Source organism: Anabrus simplex, chromosome 1 (assembly GCF_040414725.1).
Source record: "Anabrus simplex isolate iqAnaSimp1 chromosome 1, ASM4041472v1, whole genome shotgun sequence".
NCBI classification, from domain to species: domain Eukaryota; kingdom Metazoa; phylum Arthropoda; class Insecta; order Orthoptera; family Tettigoniidae; genus Anabrus; species Anabrus simplex.
The window spans coordinates 25,459,405-25,485,781 of record NC_090265.1 but is presented as its reverse complement, the minus strand read 5'-3'; the positions used below and the strand labels follow the sequence as shown (position 1 = coordinate 25,485,781).

The window sequence follows — 26,377 nt, the reverse complement described above, 5'->3', positions numbered from 1 at the left end:
TACATTATCCTTAATGATTTTGTTTTTAGTAATGTGACTTGTGTGTCACTGGAATTAATCTTTAAGACTATTCTAGCTCTGTTTTTGTTTTTAATTTGTATTTTTAACGTAACAATTGTCGTGAACATTGTAATTTATATTTGTTTACGTTGCACCGACACAGATAAGTCTTATGGCGACGATGTGATAGGAAAGTCCTAGGAATGGGAAGGAAGCGGCCGTGGCCTTAACTAAGGTACAGACCCAGCATTTGCCTGGTGTGAAAATAGGAAACCATCTTCACGGCTGCCGACAATGGGGTTCGAAACCACTATCTCCCGGATACAAGCTCACAGCTGCGCGCCCCTAACCACACGGCCAACTCACCTGGTATATTGTAATTGGGACTCATGACCTGTTACGTTCACAGTAAAATAAATAAATAAATAAATAAATAAATAAATAAATAAATAAATAAATAAATAAATAAATAAATAAATCAAACTCTGCTCATTCTGACACCACAGTCCGTATGACCGGGAATAATGTTCCACGATAAATATCATCTTCCCCTGTTGTGAGAATCCCATACTGCAGACATCAAGAAAACAATGAATTCACAATATGCCACACTATGGTACCGGTAGTACCCTAGAACAACTGGGCTAGCATGTAGTTCATTACCCCGTGTCATGTATCGTTGGTTTAGAGCAGAGGTGGTCGACTACTATGAAATTATACCCCTCAATCGTGGCTTAAAGTTCAATGTATCCACACAAAACATCCCTAAATGATAGGTTTAAAGCAATATGAGTACCTGGATAATTATTAAGGCATTTTCATTATTAACAATAATTTCAAATATACTTTGTAAATAAGACGAAATTGTGAAATGAAATACATTTTTATAACACATCACAAGAAATTACACAGTTTGTGTCCGACTCGTTGGTTGAATGATCAGCGTACCGGCCTTCGGTTCAGAGGGTCCCGGGTTCGATTCCCGATCGAGTCGGGGATTTTAACCTTAATTGGTTAATTCCAATGGCTCGGAGGCTGGGTGTGTGTGGCGTATTCAACATTAGAAATCATCCTAGATAAGACCCCCACCTTTACAGACATTCAGGTCGCCTAATAGGCCGTCTACTAGAACAAGCCTCTCCGGAGGCCACACGCCATTATTATTATTATTATTATTATTATTATTATTATTATTATTATTATTATTATTATTATTACAAAGTTTGTGTCTGTATCAAGTGAAATGCGATGATAATAAAGTAACACAAAAGACCCTGTTTGTATCAAAATTTCACAAAACGCAAGATTTTGGCCTCGATATCAAATTAATAAATAAAGATGAAAAATTTTCGATTTTAATTCTGGAATTCAGACATTGCGAACCATCAACATTTCAATGGGATGAGTGTGTCTGCACATTTTTCTGATGTGCTGTAGTCCAGGTGAAACTTTTAAGCGAAGCGAAGCTCTCTATATATATTTAACTTTCTTCACTTTTACTGCCATATTTCATTTTTCCCTGAAGGCTGCTCGCATACCCCACTAAAGTCTCAGGTGCCTACCACACTTTGAGAACCACTGGACTCAAGAGGTAAAAAGGTCACTTTTGGCTGAAGTTGAGTTATATTATTTTTCTGTGTCGTAAAGTGGAAGGCTCCATCCCTTTGTTTATTTTAGGAGAAATTACCAACTGCATTTCTGGCTCAATTAAGCCTTCGTGGCTCAGGTGGCAGCGCGCCGGCCTCTCACCGCTGGGTTCCGTGGTTCAAATCCCGGTCACTCCATGTGAGATTTGTGCTGAACAAAGCGGAGGCGGGACAGGTTTTTCTCCGGGTACTCCGGTTTTCCCTATCATCTTTCAGTCCAGCAACACTCCCCAATCAGTCATAATCATTGCCCCAGAGGAGTGCGACAGGCTTCGGCAATTCCTATCCTCGCTGCTAGATGGAGGCTCAATTCGTTCCATTCCTGACCCGGTCGGATGACTGGAAACAGGCTGTGAATTTTCATTTTCATTTCTGGTTCAGCTGAGACCAGGAAAAAGTCCACTTATCTCAGAACCATGAAAATATCACTCGGTGAGTTTTACTGCTACTGTAAACCAACGATATATGAATGGTTGTTTAGGGGAGGAGGTGCGTTCTTCACCGATCCTCGAAGCTGAACATCCCGCTCGCAGAAGAAACTTACTTTTATAACAAATTAGTAAACTTTCGCCATAAATATTAGGTGTAAACCAGTAAAAACTAAACTTTTGAAACCCACTGCAATGGCTGAGAAAAATCCAAGTACATCGCAGGAACTCCTACTCGGACTTCAGATAATAAAGATTTGGAATGTTCATATCTATCATACTATCGATTCAGTTCTACCCAATTGATAGCACTACCAGAACCGTTCAAGTTTCATCCTTGCCCCTCAACCCCGTAAAACGATGTGTCACTAAAACTTTCGCGGATAATAGCCAACTTTGCAGAGCTAATGGATCCTAACAAAATGTTATAACCTCAAATGCGCGAGCCAATGGCTGGCATTAAACAGAGCCCCCGCCCAATAGTTTTTTGTCACTAGCCAGGACGTCCGCAAACCAATAAATATAAATGTCCGTGCGTATAAAGCGTGACGGTTATAGCACATAACGACGTTCCTATCGGCACTGTCCCCAACTAATAACAAAAAAAGAATCACGCTGCGCCGAGCATCCATCTCTACTGAGTGACCTAGACGATCTAATATTGTGATACAATAAATAAATATGTTGTTGCAAGGGAAATGTGGACAGCAGATGTGTTTTGTCGCATACCGTTTGACAGCAAGAGCAATCAAGTTCAGTACAGTTCTTTAATTACTTACAAACTAAAAGGAACAGTATAGGCACAAACACCTCCAAATTTTTGAGGGGGGAATTTTTGTCACTTGGAGAGTCTATTTTAATACGGTAAATAATTTTTGGATACATTTGTAAGTCTTTATTGTACGAAAAATCGTGTTTTCCCATACGCTATAGGATATTCGCTTTTGTGATCTGCAAGATTACAATCAACAACACCCTCTCCCGGATGTATGGTTTCCTAGATTATGGGAGACGGGTCAACGTTGCCAACCTACGAACATTGAAAAACCATACAAAAATTCAAAATAAACCGTATTCTTTATCGTAAAACCGTACAGTACTTATATTCACCCAAATACATTAACATTCAATAGAATGCATGCAACAATAGCAAGTAGCAATAATAAATAGGAACACTTAACTGAAACATATTACTAGAAGTAAGAAAATGCAACATATACAGTTTGGCCTTTCTTCACATGTTGGATCAGACTCTCCCGCGACTGCCTGCACTGTTGTTTCCTTCTGGGTGTTTTAACAGAAAGTTTTAATTTTTTGGGTGCCGAAGGACCCGCTTTATTTTTGCAATCAGAAGTTAACCGCAGCTTTACCTATTTAACATTCAAAATGAACGCCAAAGAAAATAATATATACTTAATTAATACATAGTAAGCTAATCAAGAAGACATTGAAGCACTGCACTATCACTCAAAATAATTTGTAAGTATATCACAATATTATTCATAAGTTTGACGAACGTAAGATTTACAACTAGACGCTGCATTTTACAAAGGAAAAAAATTAAATGTATCCTTCTAATTCAATACAAAAACATCATTAGATGGAGCAATAAAATTCAAACATGTTTCGACTCGTTTGAGCCATCTTCAGTGAAATAAGGGGGGGAGGGGAGGTAAAGTAATCTACATAATACAAGCTAAATGTGCTCAAACATAATGAAGGAACAAATGAAAAACAAAAGAGACATACGGAAATAAAAAATAATAACAATATACAATATTTACATAGACAAATTCAGTGAAAAAAGGATTAATATAAAACATAATTGAATCCAAAAATTTGCTAAACCTAAGAAAATAAAATAAAAGATGACAGACGAAAACGAAACAATAAGTGCTAATAGTGAGGTTGCGGACCTCTTAGACTAAAAATGTTTAGTTTGATAACAATTCGAAAAACAGGACAAAATCACTGTGTTGAAAATTCAGGCTGACAGTCTGTAGAAACACCATCCCACGAATGGCTAGGAGGGAGGCGAAAGAGCTTGAGAAACCGAGTTTGAGAGGAGACAACGAGCCAGGTGAAATGTACATGATAAGTGATGGAAAAATACGTGGATGAATTTAAAATTTTAGAACAGCAGCATTCTCAATTTAGCGGCCCCGTTCTCGAAGATGATTTCCAATGTTGGCTACGTGTGTTTGCCTTATTTTAAATGGTCTGGAGGGCAGCGACAAAATTGAGAAGCTGTGTTAGAGAAGTAACAGGTGCATGGTAAACTGTAAGTGACCATAGTGGAAAACGTCAATGATACCCCCCAACCTTATTTCACTGAAGATGGCTCAAACGAGTCGAAGCATGTTTGAATTTTATTGCTCCATCTAATGATGGAATTATGTTTTGTATTGAATTAGGAGGATACATTTAATTTTTCCTTTGTAAAGTGAAAACCGTCAATACGGAATTATTCTATATGTCTTTTCACGAGAGTTTAATCCTGATGTAAACATGGTATGTCCACGCCTCCGCCAAAGAAAGAGTTGTGATTCGACCTCCACCCCGTCATTGTCTCGTGTTCGGACGTACAGGACTGCGCATTGCATACGACAACAGTGCGAAGATCTGAACTTCTGAATAAACGACTAAACCTGGTTTCTGTTCTCTTAGTTTATTGAACACATAGTCACTTCTGAGCGATTTTCCTCTTTTGTGTTTCACTAAACGCGATGGTCCTACCTCTTGCTCCATTTCTGTCACTATCTGACACTGACTGCTGCTGCAAGATGCAACATCTTATGCACTTCCTGTATTACACCAGGCCTTGTGCCTTCATTTCTCATTATTTAGGGCCGAATTCACAGTCAGCACTTATACATAAGTGGAACCCTTAAGTAATAGGGAATCACTTATAAGAGTTTACATTTCATAGACAACACTTAAAGAGCACACTCATTGATACAGTATCACTGGAGATGTGGCAATGCTGTATATTATGCCCATGCTTCCTGGATCGTGTAGTTCTGGCTACCGAATAGTGGGATGCTCTACTGTGTTCTATTTATTGAAGGGCATAGCGCGATCGCGCGCGATATTTTTGAGGTTAAAAGATCGTCTATACTCTATATTGTATTTGGTTATCAGAATGGCTAATAAGACAGCCAGCTGAGACGGCACCTGCAAGAACTTGTGTCGAAGCACATGCACATAATATAGAACAAGCAGATCGACGCAGTTTCTCATCAGAATATGAATGACGTGGAAAAAACTTGCCGTGGACAATGCAAACTACGAAAACGCCCAGAGTGCAATTTTCTTCTTAATATAATATGTTTATAGCTATCCAGGTACTCGAACCTATACAAATATTCATCCAAATGTAGAATATCTAGCCTTACAACTCTCTTAATGATTTGACAAATATATCCGTAGCCGCTACGTTGTAATAGGCCTAATTAATTCCCCAATAAAATGTAAATAGTATGTTTTGATGTGCGATCCCATAATTTCAGAAACTTCTGATATAATCCGGCAAACGATTGGTTGACTAACCTGATACAATTAGCACAAATCAACCTTAAAATAAACGGTAGTAGTGCAACACGTTCATTTTTCTTATAACTCAATATAGTGCTTTACTATTCAATAGTCCTACAGTCTTGATAACTTATCAACTTGTAACAAGTTTCCAATTAATTAAGCGAAATACCGGTAATGATGATGGTGATGATAATAATAACAATAATAACCTGAAATTAAGAGGTGGCATAAAATCTCAAAACAATATCTTCGTTAATGGTGAGATAGTGAGTCCTCTAGGAGAGGTTATGTTCACTCTCTCAATCAAAGGAACAAGAATATTAATTAATAACTGTCACTTTACTAACACGAAACCTTCTTTAAATTGTTGGTCACATTACATTTCGACAGGATTTTCCATTTCTACTGTGTGCACGGAAAGTATTATGTGAATGAAATGCAACATATTCAGCAAAATCATCCTCTATTTTGCTGCAACATAAGTGAGTCACTTAAGTGTGTGTGGGAGGTCCACTTATAGCAATAAGTGGGACACTCAAGTAGGTAATATGAAATGAAACCTGGCTTATAAAGGGCACTTCTGTATAAGTGCTGTCTATGAATTCAGCCCTTAATCACTATTTTATATTTAAAAAAAGCATATATATACCGGCACATACGACAACCATATTTTAATTTGATTACGAACTCTTCCAAACTATCTAAATGTAATAAACTGAACTAAAATAAAATTAATGCGACGTAGTACTTTTCTTCGAGCTCGCATACAGTGAGTGCTTCTCCAATCAACTACGTCTATGCCCACGTGCTCCGCCTATTTCTTTACATCAGGATTAAGTCTCGTGAAAAGCTGCACTGTTACGAGTTTGATGTTACACCACACTGACACTGGTTGGAGTTCGGTGTGTGACTGTGAACACGCATACGACTACGAGATGCACTGTTGTAAAGTTGTATTCCCGGCCGCAGACTGAGACAAAAAAATATCCCACGTGTCAGACTACGCAGGCGCTTCATTGGTTGATCTGAAACCTGCTCAAAGGTGAATCACAATATTCAAAGCCTGGGAATCTCCTGGAGGAATGGACGCCACGCCATACATGTCCAGGAAATGAGGCATCAGAAAATATTTTTGCATTCAAAATCTGAACATTTCCAATAATAAAAAATATTAATTTAGAAATTTCGCAGAACCGTACATAACGCGTACGATTTGACGTTTGAACCGTACGGTTGGCAACGCTGGTCTTATCTTATCTGTAAGTAAAATTGCTGTTGATATCCAGTAGTCCTACAGACTAACGTTCTGCGAGAAAGTTTGTGAAGGCGGGAGGCGAGGGACAATGAAAGAAAATATGGACCAAGCCAAAGGAATGGTTTGTAATACGTCAAAAGTACAGTTTCTTGGACATATGACACTAATTCCCCAGGAGAGAAACGATTGGACTGATCACTATTGTTACCAACAATGCACATAATTATATACTATGTGTGATTGTTGGACTGATCACTATTGTTAGCAACAATGCACCTGTGTACTATTAAGAACGGTTTCATTTCGTATCCTGAAGAGGTACCGTTTGCATTTTAGAGGGTTTCCCCCTCTCTCACGCAAAGGAGATTCGAAGCGGTGATTTGAGGTCGGAAGAAGCTGCGGAAGTGGGGGGAGGTCCTATAACAATTCTGTCCCGACCTTTGCCTTAGTGTAGGAGAATGGAAAACCACGCAAAACCATTCTCAGAACAGCCGACCCCTTCGCCTCCCGAATGCAGAGCTGCAAGGCGAGTGAAACTAGCCGCTATTTAGCCGAATCCTCTGCTCGCAAAAATCTAATGAAGTCTGACTTTAAAGCGGACGAAGCTACAGGATGATCACATTCCACATTTGACCGGCTTCGTTCCAGAAATCCACCCGTACGAGTAGCCCAACAGCTTGCTGATAGTAACTTCAAAGTGATGCCAAGTGGCATGCCTTCTGGACTGAGAGTGCTTCATCTGCTTATCGACCCCATACAGAAACCTAAGGGCTTTGAACTTCCAAGACATGTGTGGAAAAGTCTCAACTGCATCCGAACAGGACATGGTGTATGTGCGTACAATCTACACAAGTGAGGTAACCATCCGGTACATCATCGAGGACTTTTTCAGTAATACACCATCGAGCCTCAGTGGTTAGCTAGACTGGACGTTAGGCTCTAACATTATTTCGTTTTGTGTCATTCCATTACTTCCTCTTTCTTTCTTAATCCGTTTACCCTCCAGGGTTGGTTTTCCCTCGGACTCAGCGAGGGATCCCACCTATATCGCCTCAAGGGCAGTGTCCTGGAGCGTGAAACTTCGGGACAGGGGATTACAACTGGGAAGGAGGACCAGTACCTCACCCAGGTGGCCTCACCTGCTATACTGAACAGGGGCCTTGTGGGGGGATGGGAAGATCGAAAGGGATAGAGAAGGAAAAGGGAAGGTAGTGGCCGTGGCCTTACCCCGCCAATGGTCGCTAGGATGAAAGGAACGCGAGTGGTCGCGCGTTGAGCAAAATGCTTACGGTATGATATGACGTGTTTACATAATAAATACCAACCGATTTCAAGCGTAAATGTATTAACACATTAAATTAACATAAGAATAAATCTCAAATGGTTATAAAGACCACTAAAATTATGAATAAAATTACAAATAGTAATAAATCTCAAATGGTTATAACTGTATCTAGAAAAAACGTTTCCCAACTTTCTAAAATAGTGTGTGGGTCTTTCGCAATGCCCTTTACACAAGGAGGATGAGTCACTATATTTTCAGCACAAGTACGTAAGCGTGGATTTCTTCTCTGCGGAAGTCTGCCCCACTTTGTCACCTTATCTTTCCCTATATATACATTGTCACTAAACATAAAATTATCATCTACCTCCAACATAATTATGTTGTTCGCCAAATAGAGGTTGTCCTCCGGGTACGGCTCCATCAGCACGTTCTTCTGGCTCGGACTGTTCAATATCCGTAATATGTTCATTGTGTTCACTTTCAGAGTCCGAGTTACTGTTTTCGACCTTGAGTTGATCATTAGGAATTTCATCAAACCAAGCTAAAATGTCACGACACACACACACACACACACACACACACACACACACACACACACACACACACACACACACACACACACACACACACACACACACACACACACACACACACACACACACACACACACACACACACACACAGAGAGAGAGAGAGAGAGAGAAATTAGCGCAAACGTGACTGGTCGCGCGTGAAGCAAAATGTTCACCCTTGACGGTCGCTGAAAATTCCTCCCTCCCTGTCCCTTCTCAGGGTCACAGATGTGCGTTTCAATGCATCCGTCCTTCTCTTAAAACTGCAGTGCGAAGGTACACCAGGGCTAAAGTTCGAAACTACAGGCTGTTTAAAAGAGCAGATGATTTTCTACGACCGTGAGCATTTTGCTCATATAGCGACCATTGGCGGGTTAAGTTAGGTACCATCCTGGCATTTGCTTGGAGGAGAAGTGAGAAACCACGGAAAACCACTTCCAGGATGGCTGAGGTGGGAATCGAACCCCCTCTCTACTCAGGTGACCTGCCGAGGCTGAGTGGACGCCGTTCCAGACCTCGTACCACTTTTCAAATTTCGTGGTAGAGCTGGGAATCGAACCTGGGCCTAATCACGCTAACTGCTACAGCACAGAGGCGTCTTTCCATTAATATGTATTTTATTATTTGTATATTTAATTTATTTCTATTATTGTTAGTTAATACGGGTATGCATTATTTCATTTTTATTAATTTGTATTTATAGTAACTTAGTTTTATAAATAAATAAATAAATAAATAAATAAATAAATAAATAAATAAATAAATAAATAAATAAATAAATAAATAAATAAATAAATAAATTATGCAGGATAAAAGCCAAGTATGAGGCAAACCTGTAAAGACATTAGGAGTATTTTAAAAGCTAAGAATGTGTGAAGGCTCCATACCTCGGGGATGTACCTGCTGCGAGTGAGGCCGGCGCGAGACACTGGTCTGCTGCTCGACTCCCGATGGCAGGGCCTCCTCAACACCACCGCGGTGCTCGTCTCTTCCACCCCATCCTCCAGCTGACGGTGTTCCTCTTCAGGCTCCTGCGGCTGCTGCACGGCCTGCGCATGCGCATGTCTCTGGACCGTGTCCGCCAGCCGCTCCCGCTCCTGGCGCCACCACCCCCTGAATGCACGCCACGCGCGGCCCATCTTGGTGCGCACTTTGACGGTGCGCGGCCTCAGGAGGGTGGCTCGCCGCTGGCCGGCACGGTGTGCGCAGTACTCTAGTTCCTCATAGTCCTTGTCCGCGACACTGTACAGGTCCTCACTAGCCACCTCGGTGCTGTAACACGTGCTTTCACGGGACATGCTACCAGCTACACTGCCCATGCAACTAGCTCGCGGCAATGCGTACACGTTTTCAACAGCGGGATCACACAGCCTCTTCACAATGTCCTCGCTCCTAATCACGGCTGAGAAATTTTCCCGAGTACTTTCCAACACAACAATCGGGCGCACGCGTAACACTTCGTATCCATTCTCTGACGCTTTAGACGCATCGACAATTTCCTTACACGCATCACTTTCATCTGTAATTACGGCAGATTTTTCTCCTCCACCTACCTCAGAGCCTTTATCGCATTCTGCTACGATATTCTCTGACATCTTATCCCGCGGCTTCTCGTCTTCTTCAGCGACCGTCCCCGTATCAGGTTTCATGGCCGCAGATATTATGTTCGTATCACTTTCACTTGCAGCCTCGCCACCATTCTCTTCTGCTGACGCTATGTTTTGTGAAGATTCTGTTAGAACGTCACATTCATCTTCCTTGATGTTTTCCGCCGAGCACCCGTAACATTCTGCCCTGCTAACGGCTGTGGTTTCGTCCTCGGCTGCTGCAGGTTCGTGGAAGAAGGAGAAGCTGATTCGCGGGAGACCGTCCAGGGCGGGTAAGTCCTGCGAACTGTTGCTAGCAGGCTGCATGTTATCAGTTTCAGTACGTTCACATTTCGTAACAGCGTGCGAGCTGCAGCAGGTGACCTGGGGCCCGACATCGGCGCTCCACGCTCTCCGCTGTGGACGAACCTGACGGCGCCACCACGTGGCGGGAGCACGGGGGATGCTCCACCACTTGCGCTCCTTGGTCATCCTCGCCTCGCGCTATGCGGCCTTCCTGCAAGTGCAATACTAGTCTTAAGCCCACCATCAAATTGTTGTCAAAAGCAAGACTTCAAAACAATTTTCAGTACTTAGCAAGTTTACTTGTCAAATCGCTTGCAATACGAGAAGTCTTCAAACTATGCACGTTTACTCATCTGTTTCCGAGAAATGCCGATGAGTCGGAAAAGTCTCTGGTTCTACACTGGCGGGGGAAAAACGATCTGGCTGAGAGGCGGTACTCACCTCCCGTCAGAGAAGAAACACCCTCTTCCCTGAAGAATGAATTATAATTTGGAGTTGGAGAGGTATTTTCAAAGTGGGGGCTCTTAACAAACAGCCCCTTTCAGGGGTTTAATTTTGACGTTATTCAGTGAGAGAAAGGTTCAAAAATTTGAAAAAGGCCGAAGCAGATTCCTATTCCAAGTTAAAACAGGTCGTAAGTGAGCCAAGGGCCGCGATGTTTGAAACGTGTGTTCGCCTTCTTGGGTCTTACGACCTGTTTAAGGAGTTGGATGTCAGGGTCGGTGGAATGGCTTAGGAGGATTCTAGCTTTGCTCATCTTTACTAATTTATCTGAGATCTAACAGTCGGAATACGAAGTTCTGTTCGTATCTTCTTGTTAGATTTCAGTACTGGTGCTTTAGTCGTCATTCTGAGTGTCCTATTTTGAAAAACTTGTAATTTGGAAAGCGGAGTTTTAGCAATATAACCCCAGACGTCACAGCCATACAGCAGGATGGGCCTGATACATGCCACGTAAATATTTCTCTTAATAGATATATTTATTTCCCAGCAGAGGTCTCAAAGCTTTCATCCGTGCCGTGGCACGCTGAAAAGCTTATTTATATTGTATCTCCAGGACGTACTTCTTTCCATAGTTAGTCCGTGAATTAGAACATGTTCTAATCGATCAAAGAATTGCCAAGTCTTTGACAGAATTGACTAATGGAATTCCAGTATTAACGGTGCGCGCTAGACCGCTAGGCATGCTGGGATTGCCGGGAATCAAAACAACAAAAATGGTTTCGTCTCCATGGCTGAGGGATGTAGTGTGTGTGTATTAATTGCTAACTATGAGGCACGTTCCTGTCTATCTTCAGTGGATTCCGTAAAGAACCCAAAAAAAAAAAAAATGAAGAAAAAACCGGCAGGGTACGAGGAGATTGGAAGAGAAATATCTCAAGGAAGTAGACAGCTTTTTTTATGTTTATTACCGCCCGGTAACCTATAAGTAAACACTAGAAGCAATGTTCGATTTATGACGATCTTCGAATATTATTATTATTATTATTATTATTATTATTATTATTATTATTATTATTATTATTATTATTATTTAATTCCTAATATGTTTTCATGTAATACGATATGAATTTCCGTTGCACTGCTATCACTTTTATTCAATTCATGCGAGTAAATGCAACATAATAATAATAATAATAATAATAATAATAATAGACTAACTTAAAACATCTACAACAAGAAATGTATCTCAGGGAATGCCAACATAAGGCATTTCAACACTGCAGTAAAAACAGAGTGTCTGTATGCCAGCGAAAGCGAATGCCTCTCGATGAATTACAAGTTGGAGAAGTTGGAGATCCTACAAAGAAGAGTAGGCCTACTACGGAAAATCTTGGGCCCAATCCAGACTGAAACCGACTGGAAACTTCGGAACAACAATGAAGTCTACAAAAATGTAGAGAAAAATTCAGTCCATGGAGTTATTTCTCGGACATGTGTACAGAATGGACAAACCAGATTAAACAAAAAGTTATTCGACTACCTGTGGAACACGAAGACGACGGCATGAATTAAGGAAGTTCGTAAAGATCTAGAGAAGTCCAACATCCAGGAAGTTCAGATGTTAGACAGGAAAACATTTCGGACCACGATTCAAAAATCTGGAAGGGTTTCAAGTCGAAAGAACTGCAAAAACGGGAGGAGCGTGGACGGATCAACAGATGAAACAGCATTGAGAAGGAGAATTGGAGGAAATGTGAAATTGTAGCGTGATCCTAAGAGGTCAATTCGCAAATTAAAAAAAAAATAATAATGCGTTATTTACAGAACAGATTCGAGACTTAAGGAAACAAGCGGCCAAAATAGGATTGCAAATATCATTTGAAGAAACAAACATCATTAATGCCCCTCAAAATATCACAATTATCAATAACATAATATCTCGGACAGATAGCTTTTGGGAGAATGGATAACAAACAACACAAAAGAAAAGGTAGCTATAGATATGAGAGTAAACAAAATGGAAAGGATGTTTCATATGACAAATATATATATTATATATACAATAAAACATCTCTCTCTATCCTGGAAGTTGAAACTAAGACATTATCAATGAGTGGCCCGGCCAGAAGTTTTATAAGCATCAGAAACTCTTAAACTCACAAGAATTGGGGATTTTAAAAAAATATAAAAAGTTGAAAGAAGAATTTTGAGAAAAATACTGGGACCTATAAGAAACGACAAGACTACGATCAAGCAGAGAGCTATATTTAAAAGTTGAAAAACTGAACTGTAATGAGGAAGAGAAGGCTCCAGTTTTTGGACACATTTATAGAATGAATAACAATGGCCTATCTAAACAAACCTTCACTTATTGAACAGTTACAAATCCAAGTCAACGTAGGGGCAAAAGATCCACATGGGTCGGCGCCCCGAACTAATAGCATTGAAAAAAGCCAACGTGGTTCATTGAAATTGAAAAGGATAGGAAAAACGCTGAAATTAAAATAGATATGATAAATAAGAACACGTTTCAAAGAAGTAACACGAAAGGCAGGATTTCAGGACAGAAAGAAATTAACAACTGGAAGAAAATGGACTCGAGAGGGAAAGAAACATTCTCAGAAAATGAAGGACGTCTGGAAACGAAGAAAGTCAAATGCAAAGAAAAGTAACCAAAGTCGATTTATCGTACTCTCAAAAGGGTTATTCGAATAATAATAATAATAATAATAATAATAATAATAATAAATGGCCCCTGGAGGCCTGGCATAGGTCTTTCCAGTTGACGCCTGAAAGGCGACCTGCGCGTCTGAGAGAATGGGGCCCTACCTATAATGAATTCTAATGCTGAAGACGACACGCACACCCGGAACCAGAACCACCGGAATTAACCAATAAAGGTTAAAATCCCCGACCCGGTCGGGCCAAAGGCCAGCACGCTAACCATTTAGCCATGGAGCCGGACACATACGCAAATTATGTTATAGCAATAAATACATTGAAAAAATATGTTTAAAGTAACTACATTAATCCTTTCCCCGTGTAAATATTGCACGTTTCTCTTCCTATATCCCACTACTAGACCAAGAACCACAACCGTTGCCTGCCGTTCCTCCATTTTAAAACAAAATGCTATCAAACCTTGCTAAATCATTTCAAATATTGTCAAACCTTCAGCAATAATGAACAGTCTTTGATAAGATTTGACAACTTTTCTTGTGAAGTATGGAATTGAAAGAATAATTTGATGGTGTACAACAGGCATTAAATCAGTCATTTCTTGATTATTAGACTTCATTTTTAAAAGGTTGAATATCAAAGTCATCCTAACTATATACTGACTTTCACCAAGGTCTAAGCATTCGCGTCGCGATTTCAATTCGAAGCTCTGTGAAAGAATTTTACTCCACTGGGTGGAATATATAATTAAATATCATACGTTTAACCTATTCTAATCGTTACTGTAGCTCAGTAAGACGTCAGTCGTTTATAGCGACATTTAAAGTCGAATCTCGGAGACTGCAAGAAAAATTTGTGCACAACAAATCGGGACTGTTGCTTGGTTAAAGTCACCCTCCAAGTCCTAGAGACACCTGTGATAGTGCAGGGTCAAACAGGTATAAAAATAAATAAAGCAGACACAGGACAGATTTGTTCAGAGATCTTCAAGTCTGCCTGCCATTACTTTCAAGGTGGTGTTATATTTCAAAACTATAAGGTTATCAGCATAGCAGGTGAGGCCGCCTGGGCGAGGTACTGGTCATCCTCCCCAGTTGTATCCCCCGACCCAGATCCTGAAACTCCAGGACACTTCCCTTGAGACGGTAGAAGTGGGGTCCCTCGCTGAGTCCGAGGGAAAAACCAACCCTGGAGGCTGAACAGATTAAGATAGATAGATAGATTATATATAGGCCTACTAGAAAATCCAGTCTATCGTATGAAATCTCTGTACAGTCATGTCAGGACTGGCTGAGCGCACTTGTTCCCGATACATTACTGCTAGGCAGTAGCATAACCAGGATCGGCCGATGGGGGGGGTTTATAGTTACAAAATGCGGACAGAGTGCGTCATGTTTTGTCATTACAAGGACAGTGATACAAGTGAATTATGTTGATATTCAGGTTGCAAAGATAAGGGTGTATTCTGCCCGAAGGCAGGTCAGAACCTTCGCAAAGGTGTGCCTAAGCCGAAGTTTACGTACGGTAGGGTGGCCAGTTCTTTTCCGCTCCTCCATTCCCTTAGCCGCCACCAACAGTGCGTGACAACCCATCCAAATCTTGATCACGTCCAATGTTGCTTAACTTCGGAGATCTCACGGGATCCGGTGTTTCAACACGGCATTCAGATTGCAGTACATTACAAAATCGTACATGAAAATACAGAACAAGAACAGTACGATGAAGGTTAACATTTGTTTAGTTTACAATCTACTGTAAATCCGATTTTCGAGGCTTCTTAGCAAATGGATTCAACAGCATGTTTGTTTAGTGTATTGTCAGTTTCTGTTTATTCTCTATTTGAAAAAATCCATTGTGGGAGAGATTATAACCCCCAGTAACCGCCCCCCTCGCTACGCCCCTGCTTCAAGGTAGCACCGCAAATTACTAAAGGAAAATCAGCCGATACAGCGCTGGCTTTCTGAGCCCAAGTTGGCGAGTTAAATCCAGCCTAGGTCCCATGGTACTTGAAGGTAGCCTCGTATCGACATATTTACTGGCACGTAAAAGAACTCTTGCGGGACAAAAATACAGCACCTAGGCGCCTCCGAAAATCCGCAAAAGTGGTTAGTGAGACGTAAAACCAATAACATGAAGAAAGATGGTAAAAAATTAACCGGCAAAACTCTAAGGCAACGGTAGAATCGATAACCCACGTAGATGTTGAGATTGGGGTAACCACATTAACGGGATTGTAAACAAAGGTTACAGACCTCTTCATATGGTTATGAAGGTATTTAGGGGTTGTAGTAACGATGTAAACGAGAGGGCGTATAAGTCTCTGGTAAGACCACAATTAGATTATGGTTCCTTCACCAGGACCACTTGGTTCAAGAACTGTACAAAATCCAAAGAAAAGCAACACGATTTATTCTGGGTGTTTTATGAAAAAAAAGAGAAGTGTTACGAAATATTGCAAAGTTTGGACTAGGAAGACTTGGGAGAAAGGAGACAAGCTTCTCGAATAAGCGGTATGTCCCAAACTGTCAGTAGAAAGATGGCGTGGAATGACGTCAGTAGATGAATATGCTTGAACGAAGTTTTCTGAACTAAGAAAATTACGTAATAGAAAGATAAAGTTGGAATTCAACAGGCCAGAGTGGGGTAAAAAGTCATTTATAGGAAGAGGATTAGCGGCAAAAATAAATTACCAAAGAAGATATTCGATACATTCCCAAGTTATTTGAAATAAGAGTAAGCAAACAACTGATAGGGGATCTGCCACCTGGATGACAGTCCTAAAGGCTCTGTCAAACAGAAGGCGGCCTACCGCAGCGGACTGGGGAGTTCGCGCGGCCAACACAAAATAATGTCTTCAGAAGGTACAGAAAGGGAGCCTCCGTGGCTCACGTGGCAGCGCGCCGGCCACTCACCTCTGGGTTCCGTGGTTCAAATCCTGGTCACTCTATGTGAGATCTGTGCTGGACAAAGCGGAGGCGGGGAAGGGGTTTCTCCGGGTACTCCGGTTTTCCCTGTCATCTTTCATTTCAGCAACACTCTTCAATATCACTTAATTTCATTAATCATTCATTAATCATTGCCCCAGAAGAGTGCGACAGTCCTCGGCAGCCGGCACAATTCCCATCCTCGCCGCTAGAAGGGGGAGTCCATTCACGCCATTCCTGACTCGGTCAAATGACTGGAAACACGTTTGGATTTTCATTTTCAAGGTACGGAAAAATTAACTGATCTAGTGCGTGTACGACACACGGCATGTCGATTACAAAGATCACAAGTAGTCTCATCATCCCTTGGTCGCCCCTTTTAGTTGCCTCTTACGACAGGCAGGATGTATCCTTTTTCTGTGTCCTCCACCCACAGAGGGTGCTGGACATTAGATTTAAACAACAAAATGATAACAGCAGTTCAAGAAAGAAAAAATCAGTCGGTACGTACTTGATTGCGACTGCTTTCACACTGGTTCGCGCTGACTTGTCCGCATTCTATTTGACTAGCCCAGTCCGGTCATTTCGTCCGCGCGGATAGTCCCTTTCTGTTCGACAGGGCCTTAAACGCACATCAGTGGTGACTTCGTGCAGCTGAATTTGAAAGTTCGCAATAAGATCATTAAGACAGGCACAGAAGCAAGTGAAATGTGGTAGTGATGTTGGTACCTCCGCGTCCATTGTGTAAATACAGATGATGAAGATGATAGCCGCGCTCAGACGGTTGAGGCACTAACTTTCTGACCCCAACGTGGCATGCTCGATCGTGGCTCGGTCCAGTGGTATTTGAAGGTGCTCAAATACGCCAGCCTCGTGTCGGTAGATTTACTGGCACGTAAAAGAACTCCCGTGGGGCAAAATTCCGGCACCTCGGTGTATCCGAAAACCGTCAAAATGTAGTTAGTGAGACGTATTAATAATAATAATAATAATAATAATAATAATAATAATAATAATAATAATACCGGGCGAGTTGGCCGTGCTGTTAGGGGCGCGCAGCTGTGAGCTTCCATCCGGTAGATATTGGGTTCGAGCCCCACTGTCAGCAGCCCTGAAGATGGTTTTCCGTGGTTTCCCATTTTCACATCAGGCAAATGCTGTGGCTGTACCTTAATTAAGGCCACGGCCGCTTCCTTCCCACTCCTAGGGCTTTCCTCTCCCATCGTCGCCATAAGACCTATCAGTGTCGGTGCGACGTAAAACCAATAGCAAAACAAAACAAAAATTAAAAATTATAATTTGATTTGATTTGTTTATTTATCATCAACAGAGTTTTTAATTCTCCAATTACAGATGATATAATACATTCATATAATAACAATATTAACAGCACTTACTACTACTACTAATAATAATACTAATTGTACTTTGGAAGGTACTTGCGTTGATTTTTTGACTGCGGTGTGAAACCACATGACATATACAGTCTGAGCACACGCTCGTTGAGTGTGAAAGAGAACTGGGCTAAAAGGAAAGCCAACAAAATAATGTTGATTCTGCGTAGTCGCGAATAATAACAATAAGAATAAGAAGAATAAATTCGCCTCTGTAATGTAGTAGTGTGATCCGGGTTCAATTCCCGGCTCTGCCACGAAATTTGAAAAATGGCACGAGGACTTGAACGGGGTCCACTCATCCTCGGGAGGTCAACTGAGCAGAGAGTGTTTCGATTCCCACCTCAGCCATCCTCGAAGTGGTTTTCCGCGGTTTCCAACTTCTTCTAATTTAAGGCCACTACCGCGTCCTTGTCTAGCCCTCCCAATGTTCCCATCCCCTTAAGGTTTCTGTTCAGCGTAGCAGGTAAGGTCACCTGGGCGAGGTACTGATCTGCCTCCCCAGGACACTGCCCTTGAGGCGGTAGAGGTACTGCGGAAGGTTTCATCCATGGCTGGAGGTCAGGATTTTGCTACACTAAGCGAGGTTAACTCCAACTCTCCTCAACGTGCCAGTGAAACAGAAACAATTCGTACACGTGAAGGACTCGATGCAAAGTTTGAGTTCATTGTCATAACCGCACTTGTTTATAGCAATAAAAACATGGCACATTAAAGGTCGGTACGTTTGTTGAACGGGTAATTATAAAGACGAAGCTAGACAGAAGAGACAGCTCTAGTTGCTAGATAAGGAAGGTCACTAATTCTACAGCATACACCTAGAGGCTGCCTGGCGTGCTCGGTTCGCCTTGAAGGATGCGGGTTAGACTCCCCGTCAAGAAGTCGAAAAAATATAAGAAACGAGATTTTCACTTCTGGAGGTCCACATGGCCCTGAGGTTCACTCACCTACACCGAAAACAGTAGCGACGATTGGCAAGTGGAGGGTGCAAACATGTATACACAATATAGTGGGGCGTGGACAACAAAATTGAAAAAGAAAAAAAGAAAAACTACAAAATTGTAGGTTTTGATAACCTCTGGTCGAATTTCGACAGAGAAGTAAGGGTTTTTGTTGAGCTTTTGACTGAATGCTGTACAATAAAGCTTTTACCAATGGAACAATTACACACGTTCGCAACTAAGGTTTTGAGCCATCGGATAGTAATCGCGCTTCTACACGTTGCTACACAACTTGTCATGGCGCTGTACGAATGCGGAATCGGTGAGCTGCGTCGAATGATATCTTCTGGGTATTTACGATAAGTATGTTTTTAATATTTAAAGAAATTAAAGAAAAGCATTAGGTAATACACAACAGGGTTTGTATAATTTTTATAATTCCTAGTTCTGGGTGGATAAAATGGAATATTAAAAAAAAAAAAAAAAAATTGTCTCCATAAAGTGGGCGGGGGGACCACTGCCCCTCTCCCCTAATCGCCGCCACTCACCAAAAGGCAAAGGCGGCCGGGCGATGAGCTAACCACTCGACCCTACCAAGTGCCGGTACCTAGCAACCGTCCCAGGGCTTCATGGCCTGTATGGAGATAACTTTCTATACATACACTTTCTTTCTAAACTTATGCCTCTTATTTATTTTTTTACAATTTTTGTTTACGTCGCATCGACACAGACAGGTTTTACGGCGACGATGGGATAGAGAAAGGCTACAGGTGGGAAGGAAGCGGCCGTGACCGTAATTAAGGTACAGCCCCAGCATTTGCCTGGTGTGAATATGGGAAACCACGGAAAAGCATTTTCAGGGCTTCCGAGAGTGGGGAACCCAATATCACCCGGATGCAAGCTCACAGCTGCGCGCCTCTACCCGCACGGCCAACTCGCCAGGTCCAATATGTTTTATTCGATTTTTAGGTTCACGCAATATCAAAGTGATTAAGAAACCGGACCTAAAACATGACAAAGTTAAGTTTGGTGCAAGTTCATTCAACCGCGCTGAGGAGCTATTTCCGTCAAGGGCAAATGTAGAGCGCATGACCTTCCAAGCCAGGGCCTTGATGCTTTTAGCCAAGTCTTCAAAGTTATGCAGGTTGATAACAACACCACCAACAACAACAATAACAACAACAATAATAATAATAATACCGGGCGAGTTGGCCATGCGGTTAGGGGCGCACAGCTGTGAGCTTGCATCCGGGAGATAGTGGGTTCGAACCCTACTGTAGGCAGCCCTGAAGATGATTTTCCGTGGTTTCCCATTTTCACACTAAGGTGTACCTTAATTAAGACCACGGTCGCTTCCTTCCCACTCCTAGCTCCTTCCTGTTCTATCGTCGCCGTAAGACCTATGTGTGTCGGTGCGACGTAAAGCAAATTGTATAATAATAATAATAATAATAATAATAATAATAATAATGATAATAATAATACCGGGAGGTACACCTCTAAGCCACACATTTACATCTTGCGCCCAAAAGAACTCCTCTTCTGGAGGAACAGTGAACTTGGAACTATCTACTTAAACCGTTACTCAGAAGATGTCACTACAGAAATCTAAAGAAATTTTGTTATTTTGAAGTTTCATGTACTGTATGGAAATTCTACGTGTTTTGTTTACCATTAATCAAGAAGTTTGGACCTTCTGCAACAGATGTCACTACAAAAACTATGATCATGCACCCTGGTGCGAAGTGGATGAACTTTGATTTAAGGAAGTTTTGTATTCATAAGTTTTTTCTAACTAAATTATGTTCATTCATTTTTGGGTTGGCAACATTGATCTTTTCCTTCCGCCAGTTTTGAATTTAGCCAATCCCTAATTTCTTTAATTAATTTTCGGCCTATCACAGGCTGCTTCTTCGATTTTGTGTGTAACTTTGAGGTAACCAATAAAGTGAGAGGGTTGGCTTGATTATTCATGAAAGGCCTCGAACCTTCCCCGAGGGTTTATAAACTACGGATTTTCACGTCTCTTGGCCATTTGATCGTCATCTAAGTGTGTGCGCCAAGCAGGAGGCGGGAGGCGCCTCTTTCATCAGGCAGCAGTTCTTCAGCAAGGTAATGGCCGTTTAAAAACTTTATTTCTTGCTAGCTCCACAGTTTAACTCGAGGGATAAGTCCGAAACTTTAACGATGTAACCTACTTTTCCGTAAACGTAACTTCTGCCGGCTTGTGTAATAACTTCATAAATCTTTAACTGTGAATCGGGGATAGAGAGTGATATAAACTCTCGAGATCCCCTTCATATTGGTTTGAGGTGACTACGTTTTGTAACTGGTTTTCTTCCTTTTCGTAATGTCTTTAATTTCTTCTTATACGAGTCACCTCCATAGTTTGGGAATAGCCCCTGTTTCATCGGCCTAGTGCCCTTTAGGTTTTAAGTGTTCATATCTAGGAGCGCAAGCATTCGCCTCCTTTCATTTGTGTTTCGGGCCATTTACTTAACCTGTTTTCCGCTACGGGCCAATAGGTTGGGTACTAGATACCCCTGTTTCAAATTGTAAGTTGTGCCTTGATGGCAAGTGATTGTATTTTCTGATATCGCCTTAGAGAGGCTTGGAAAACGGAGAGCACGTTAGCTCTTTTTCAAGTGTTGTAAAAGTGCCTCTAGGAGGCTTGATTTTGTAAACTACGGAGCTAGTGCTCCATTGTATTGAGGGATTTCTGCCCTTGTATAATTTTGTGTCTTTCTAAATTTTGAGCTGAGTGAAGCGAGGGGCTGGAAGCCCTGATTACTAAACAGTCACTAAATTTTGGATTTTCTTGCTTTGTCTAAACTTTGTCATGGTACCTGATACGTCATTGTTATCTCACTAAGTGAAAAGTTGTTAAAGTTCTGGTGTTGATTTCTGAAATCCTAAAGAAATATAACCTTGTTAAAGTTTTTATCAGTTCATGAATTTGTAGTTAGACCCATTCACCCCGGCACCTTTTTTCACCTCTGCTGGTCCACGGGTAACCCAGTAACAGTGATAATAATAATAATAATAATAATAATAATAATAATAATAATAATAATTTTTTTTTTGTTATTTGCTTTACGTCGCACCGACACAGATAGGTCTGATGGCGACGATGGGGCAGGAAGGGGCTAGGAGTGGGAAGGAAGCGGCCGTGGCCTTAATTAAGGTACAGCCGCAGCATTTGCCTGGTGTGAAAATGGGAAACCACGGAAAACCATCTTCAGGGCTGCCGACAGTGGGGTTCGAACCCACGATCTCCCGAATACTGGATACTGGCCGCACTTAAGCGACTGCAGCTATCGAGCTCGGTAATAATATATATATATATATATTCGTTTACGGCCATTAGAGACCACGTTAGATAACAATTACATGTTTCTGGAAGCCTTCCTCACAGCCCAGAACTTCAGCATCCTCTCTCTTTCGTGTCTTCTTTCGTCCGTCCACCCACGGTTAAGTTTTGGTTCGTCATGGAATCCCTGAAATCTGTCGATCACTGACCTAAACTTTGTTCGGTTTGAGATGTCTTCCGAATTTAATAATAATAATAATAATAATAATAATAATAATAATAATAATAATAATAATAATAATAATAATAATAATAATAATAATAATAAACCAGAGTAAAGTGTAGCTTTCACCGAAGTCCCAGTCAACATCCATGGCTGTGACAATATGGAAGTTGCTGGGGTATGGGTAGTGCTGAGTAATGACATTCAGAGCATGACTAGTGCATCTGAGTGTTATGAAAGGTGTTGCTCATAGGGTTAGTCGTGCTGCAATAGCACTTTCTGACCCAGTGAGGAAAGCAATGGCAAACTACCTCACTCCTCGTCTTGCCTAGTACGCCTTATTTTGGTGCTGCCATTGGTTTTTGCGGTTTCCTTATAACCGCATAACCTTTGGTGGTGCTATTTGAGGATCCAACCAGCCTCTGGGCTGATGACCTAACAGACAGAAACGTAAATAAATTCAAATATTTGGGAGAAACAATTCAAGAAAATGGTTTGTAAAAATCCGCTCTAGAAGAAAGGATACACAAGATGGAAAGACCATACGGTATAATTAGGAATATCTACAACGAAAAGTGTTTATCTAAAAACCTCAAAATACAACACAGTGAAACCGGAATGCCTATACGCGACTGAATGTCGTCGGTAGATGCAGAGTGGGTCTCGTACCATAAGTGGCCTCGGCTCTGCATTCGGGAGACGGGACAGGGCTGAACCTCACGGCTGACCCCAATCGTCGGCTCTCCTGGGAATGGTTTTCCGTGGTTTTCCATTCTCCTGAACTGAGGCGAATGCCGGGACAGTTCCTAGCACAGGCCACGGCCGCTAACCCCCTCACCTTCTCCGAGCATCTCCTTCAGCGTAACAAATCTCCCGACCTGAGAGAAGGCGTCGCCGTCTAAGAGGCCCGCCTCCCCCCTTCAGGGGAGGAGTGAAAACATTTTAGTAGTAGTGAATTACAAGCTGAGTAAATTAGAAGTACTGGAGAGAAAAAGATAATATACGGAAAATACTCGGTCCGCCAAGAACTCTGGAAATCAAGAAGTAATGATGAAATATACCGGATCATATAAAACATAACAGATCCAATGCGACCGGGCGAGTTGGCCGTGCGCGTAGAGGCGCGCGGCTGTGAGCTTGCATCCGGGAGATAGTAGGTTCGAATCCCACTATCGGCAGCCCTGAAGATGGTTTTCCGTGGTTTCCTATTTTCACACCAGGCGAATGCTGGGGCTGTACCTTAATTAAGGCCACGGCCGCTTCCTTCCAACTCCTAGGCCTTTCCTATTCCATCGTCGCCATAAGACCTATCTGTGTCGGTGCGACGTAAAGCAACTAGCAAAAAAAAAAAAAAAAAAAAAAAAAAAAGATCCAATGCGGAAGAGGAGATTTATATATATATATATATATATATATATATATTTTTGACATTTAAACAGAATGGATGACAACATGTCAACCAAACAGATCTCCAAATATCTTTGGGACAAGAAGTCAACAACAACCTGGATTCATGAAGTCAAGATAGATTTGGAAAGAAACAAAATAAGACAAGAAGAAGCAACAGAGAGATATTTTTAGAAATAAAGTGTTAAAAATGGAAGGATTCCAAGGTCCGGAGAGAAAGAAAACAGGAGAGGAAAAGGAGGCATGGAGAGCAGATGAAGGAGAATTGGAGGAAGAAGAAAGAACAACAAAAGATGAAGCATTGAAATTGTCACATGGTCCCTTCAAGACCCTAACGGAGAGACAATAATAATAATAATAATAATAATAATAATAATAATAATAATAATAATAATAATAATAATAATAATAATAATAATAATAATAATAATAATAATAATAATAATCTGATACTGAAGGGGTGACTTTAAACATGAGAAAAACAGCATCGTCTTATTTATTTGCAAGTGAAATGGAAAGCTGAAGGGAAAAAAACTTCAAGGAAGGCTGACAGCGAGGAAAAACACACATTCACGCCATCACATAAATACGAAACCAGACTTAGCTTTAACCATTAAATAGTTCAAGTCCATGACGGTTGTCAGATGTGACTTTATAATCAGTAGTGAATTGCTCTGTGTCCCTCTGGTGGTGAAAGTGCACAATATTTTGAGCTAAACCGTCGCAGTTCTTTGCGAGAAAGGGCTCCAAGTATGAACCGGATTCTACGTGAACACTGAATGTTGCTTAGTTCAGCTATTAGGTCACGTGCCAATGTGTGTAATGTACTCCAATCAACAAGGATTCTACCTCTTAACCATTACATGAAAACATTTTTTTCAAATATTTCTTTTAATTGCAAAAGCAATGTATAATCCTAAGAAAAACTACAGTAATAACTCCTTGCGAAGATCATAAACCGAGTCTACGCATTTCTGTGTGCAGTGTGATGTGTTATGCAGTCAAGGTTTAAGGCACCATCCGAAGAATAAATCACCATCAATTGAATCCAGGCTTATACCACCAACTCTCCTACTCTTCCGGAGAGTATTCTGATAGTGATCTCCCACCACCACCACCACCACTACCACCAACAGGACTCGAACCGGCTAACCACGGTGTCAGACCATATAAACTTGACGCCTCATCGTCCTAATGGGGAATCGAACCCACGTCCTTCTGGGTGAACCGAGCACGTATTTATCGCGTCGCCCAGGCAGCCCCTATGGTCAATAAGACCGAACGCCAAAATAAAAATAAGTTATTAGAAGGTGAGCGCTGAGACTGCCACTACCCTCTACAGCATGTACGTGGCCTGTAACGCAACTGTACTTCACTTCCGCATATCTCGCCACCCGTGACCACGATCATCTCGTGCGATATAAACCATACGCTGCTTACTCAGCGACAGGAGAGACCAACTTCTGATTTCCTTGCACTCTTTCGACCTCATGTGGTCAAGTAAACCTGGGGATTATCCGTTCCTTTCCTTTCTTGCATACTTAGAACCTACCAAACGCTGATCACGCCCAGTGTTGCTAAACTTCCAGTGTTCCAGAACAACGATAAAGAAAAACACAAAAAGCCATTCCCGTTGACTTGCTGGATAAATTGTTGAAGGAATGACGGAACAAGGTAAGGAATGAATGAGATGAATGAACGCATTAGTGTAGTTGCGAAAGGTTACAGATCTCTTCACATGGTTATGAAGGTATTTAGGTGTTCTAGTAAGGATGTAAAGAAAAGGGCATATTAGTCACTGGTAAGACCCCAGTTGGAGTATTGTAGAACCCCCTTACCAGGACTGCTTGATACGAGAACTGTAAAAGATCAAAAAGAAAGCAGCACGATTTGTTCTGGATGATTTGCAACAAAAGAGTAGCGTTACAAAAATATTGCAAACTTTGTACTGGGAAGACTTGGGAGTAAGGAGACGAGCTACTCGAGTATGTGGTATGTTCCGAGCTGTCAGTGGAGAGATGAGGCGGAATGACATTAATAAACAAGCTTGTGTGGAGCTTTTAAAGTAGCGAAGATCATAATATAACATTTGAATTCAAGAGGACAAATTGGGGCAAACATTCATTTATAGGAAGAGGAGTGAGGGATTGGAATAACTTATGAAGGGAAATGTCCCATAAATTTCCGAAAACGCTAGAAAAACAATTGATAGGGAATCTGCCACGTGGGCGACATAACTAAGAGCAGGTCATTAATGACTGATTGACATGCATTTCTCAAAACACTATTAGCCTGAAAAAAGAAAACAATCTATTGATAACACAATGGCATGTCTCGTTGTATAAGAACTACCTACAAACGCAAACGAATAAGTGATTTAAAAGTTACAAGCTGGCCCACGATCTGCAGAATAAAAGGCGAGACATACCACTGGAATTTT

The 26,377-nt window shown here is 41.4% G+C and overlaps 1 protein-coding gene across 4 annotated transcripts in view; it reads right to left on the bottom strand.

Annotated features, from left to right (window-relative positions):
- Nost (Nostrin) overlaps positions 1 to 26,377 on the bottom strand; it is a 486,512-nt gene that overhangs the window by 321,255 nt on the left and 138,880 nt on the right. For 3 of the 4 annotated variants that reach the window (XM_068229908.1, XM_068229904.1, XM_068229906.1), the window contains exon 2: positions 9,611 to 10,826. The exons of the other annotated variant lie outside the window; for it this stretch is intronic. In XM_068229908.1, coding sequence (XP_068086009.1) covers positions 9,611 to 10,801 — 1,191 coding nt within the window. In that variant the 5' untranslated portion in view covers positions 10,802 to 10,826. The remainder of the gene's footprint in view (positions 1 to 9,610; positions 10,827 to 26,377) is intronic. 4 annotated transcript variants of the gene reach the window in all.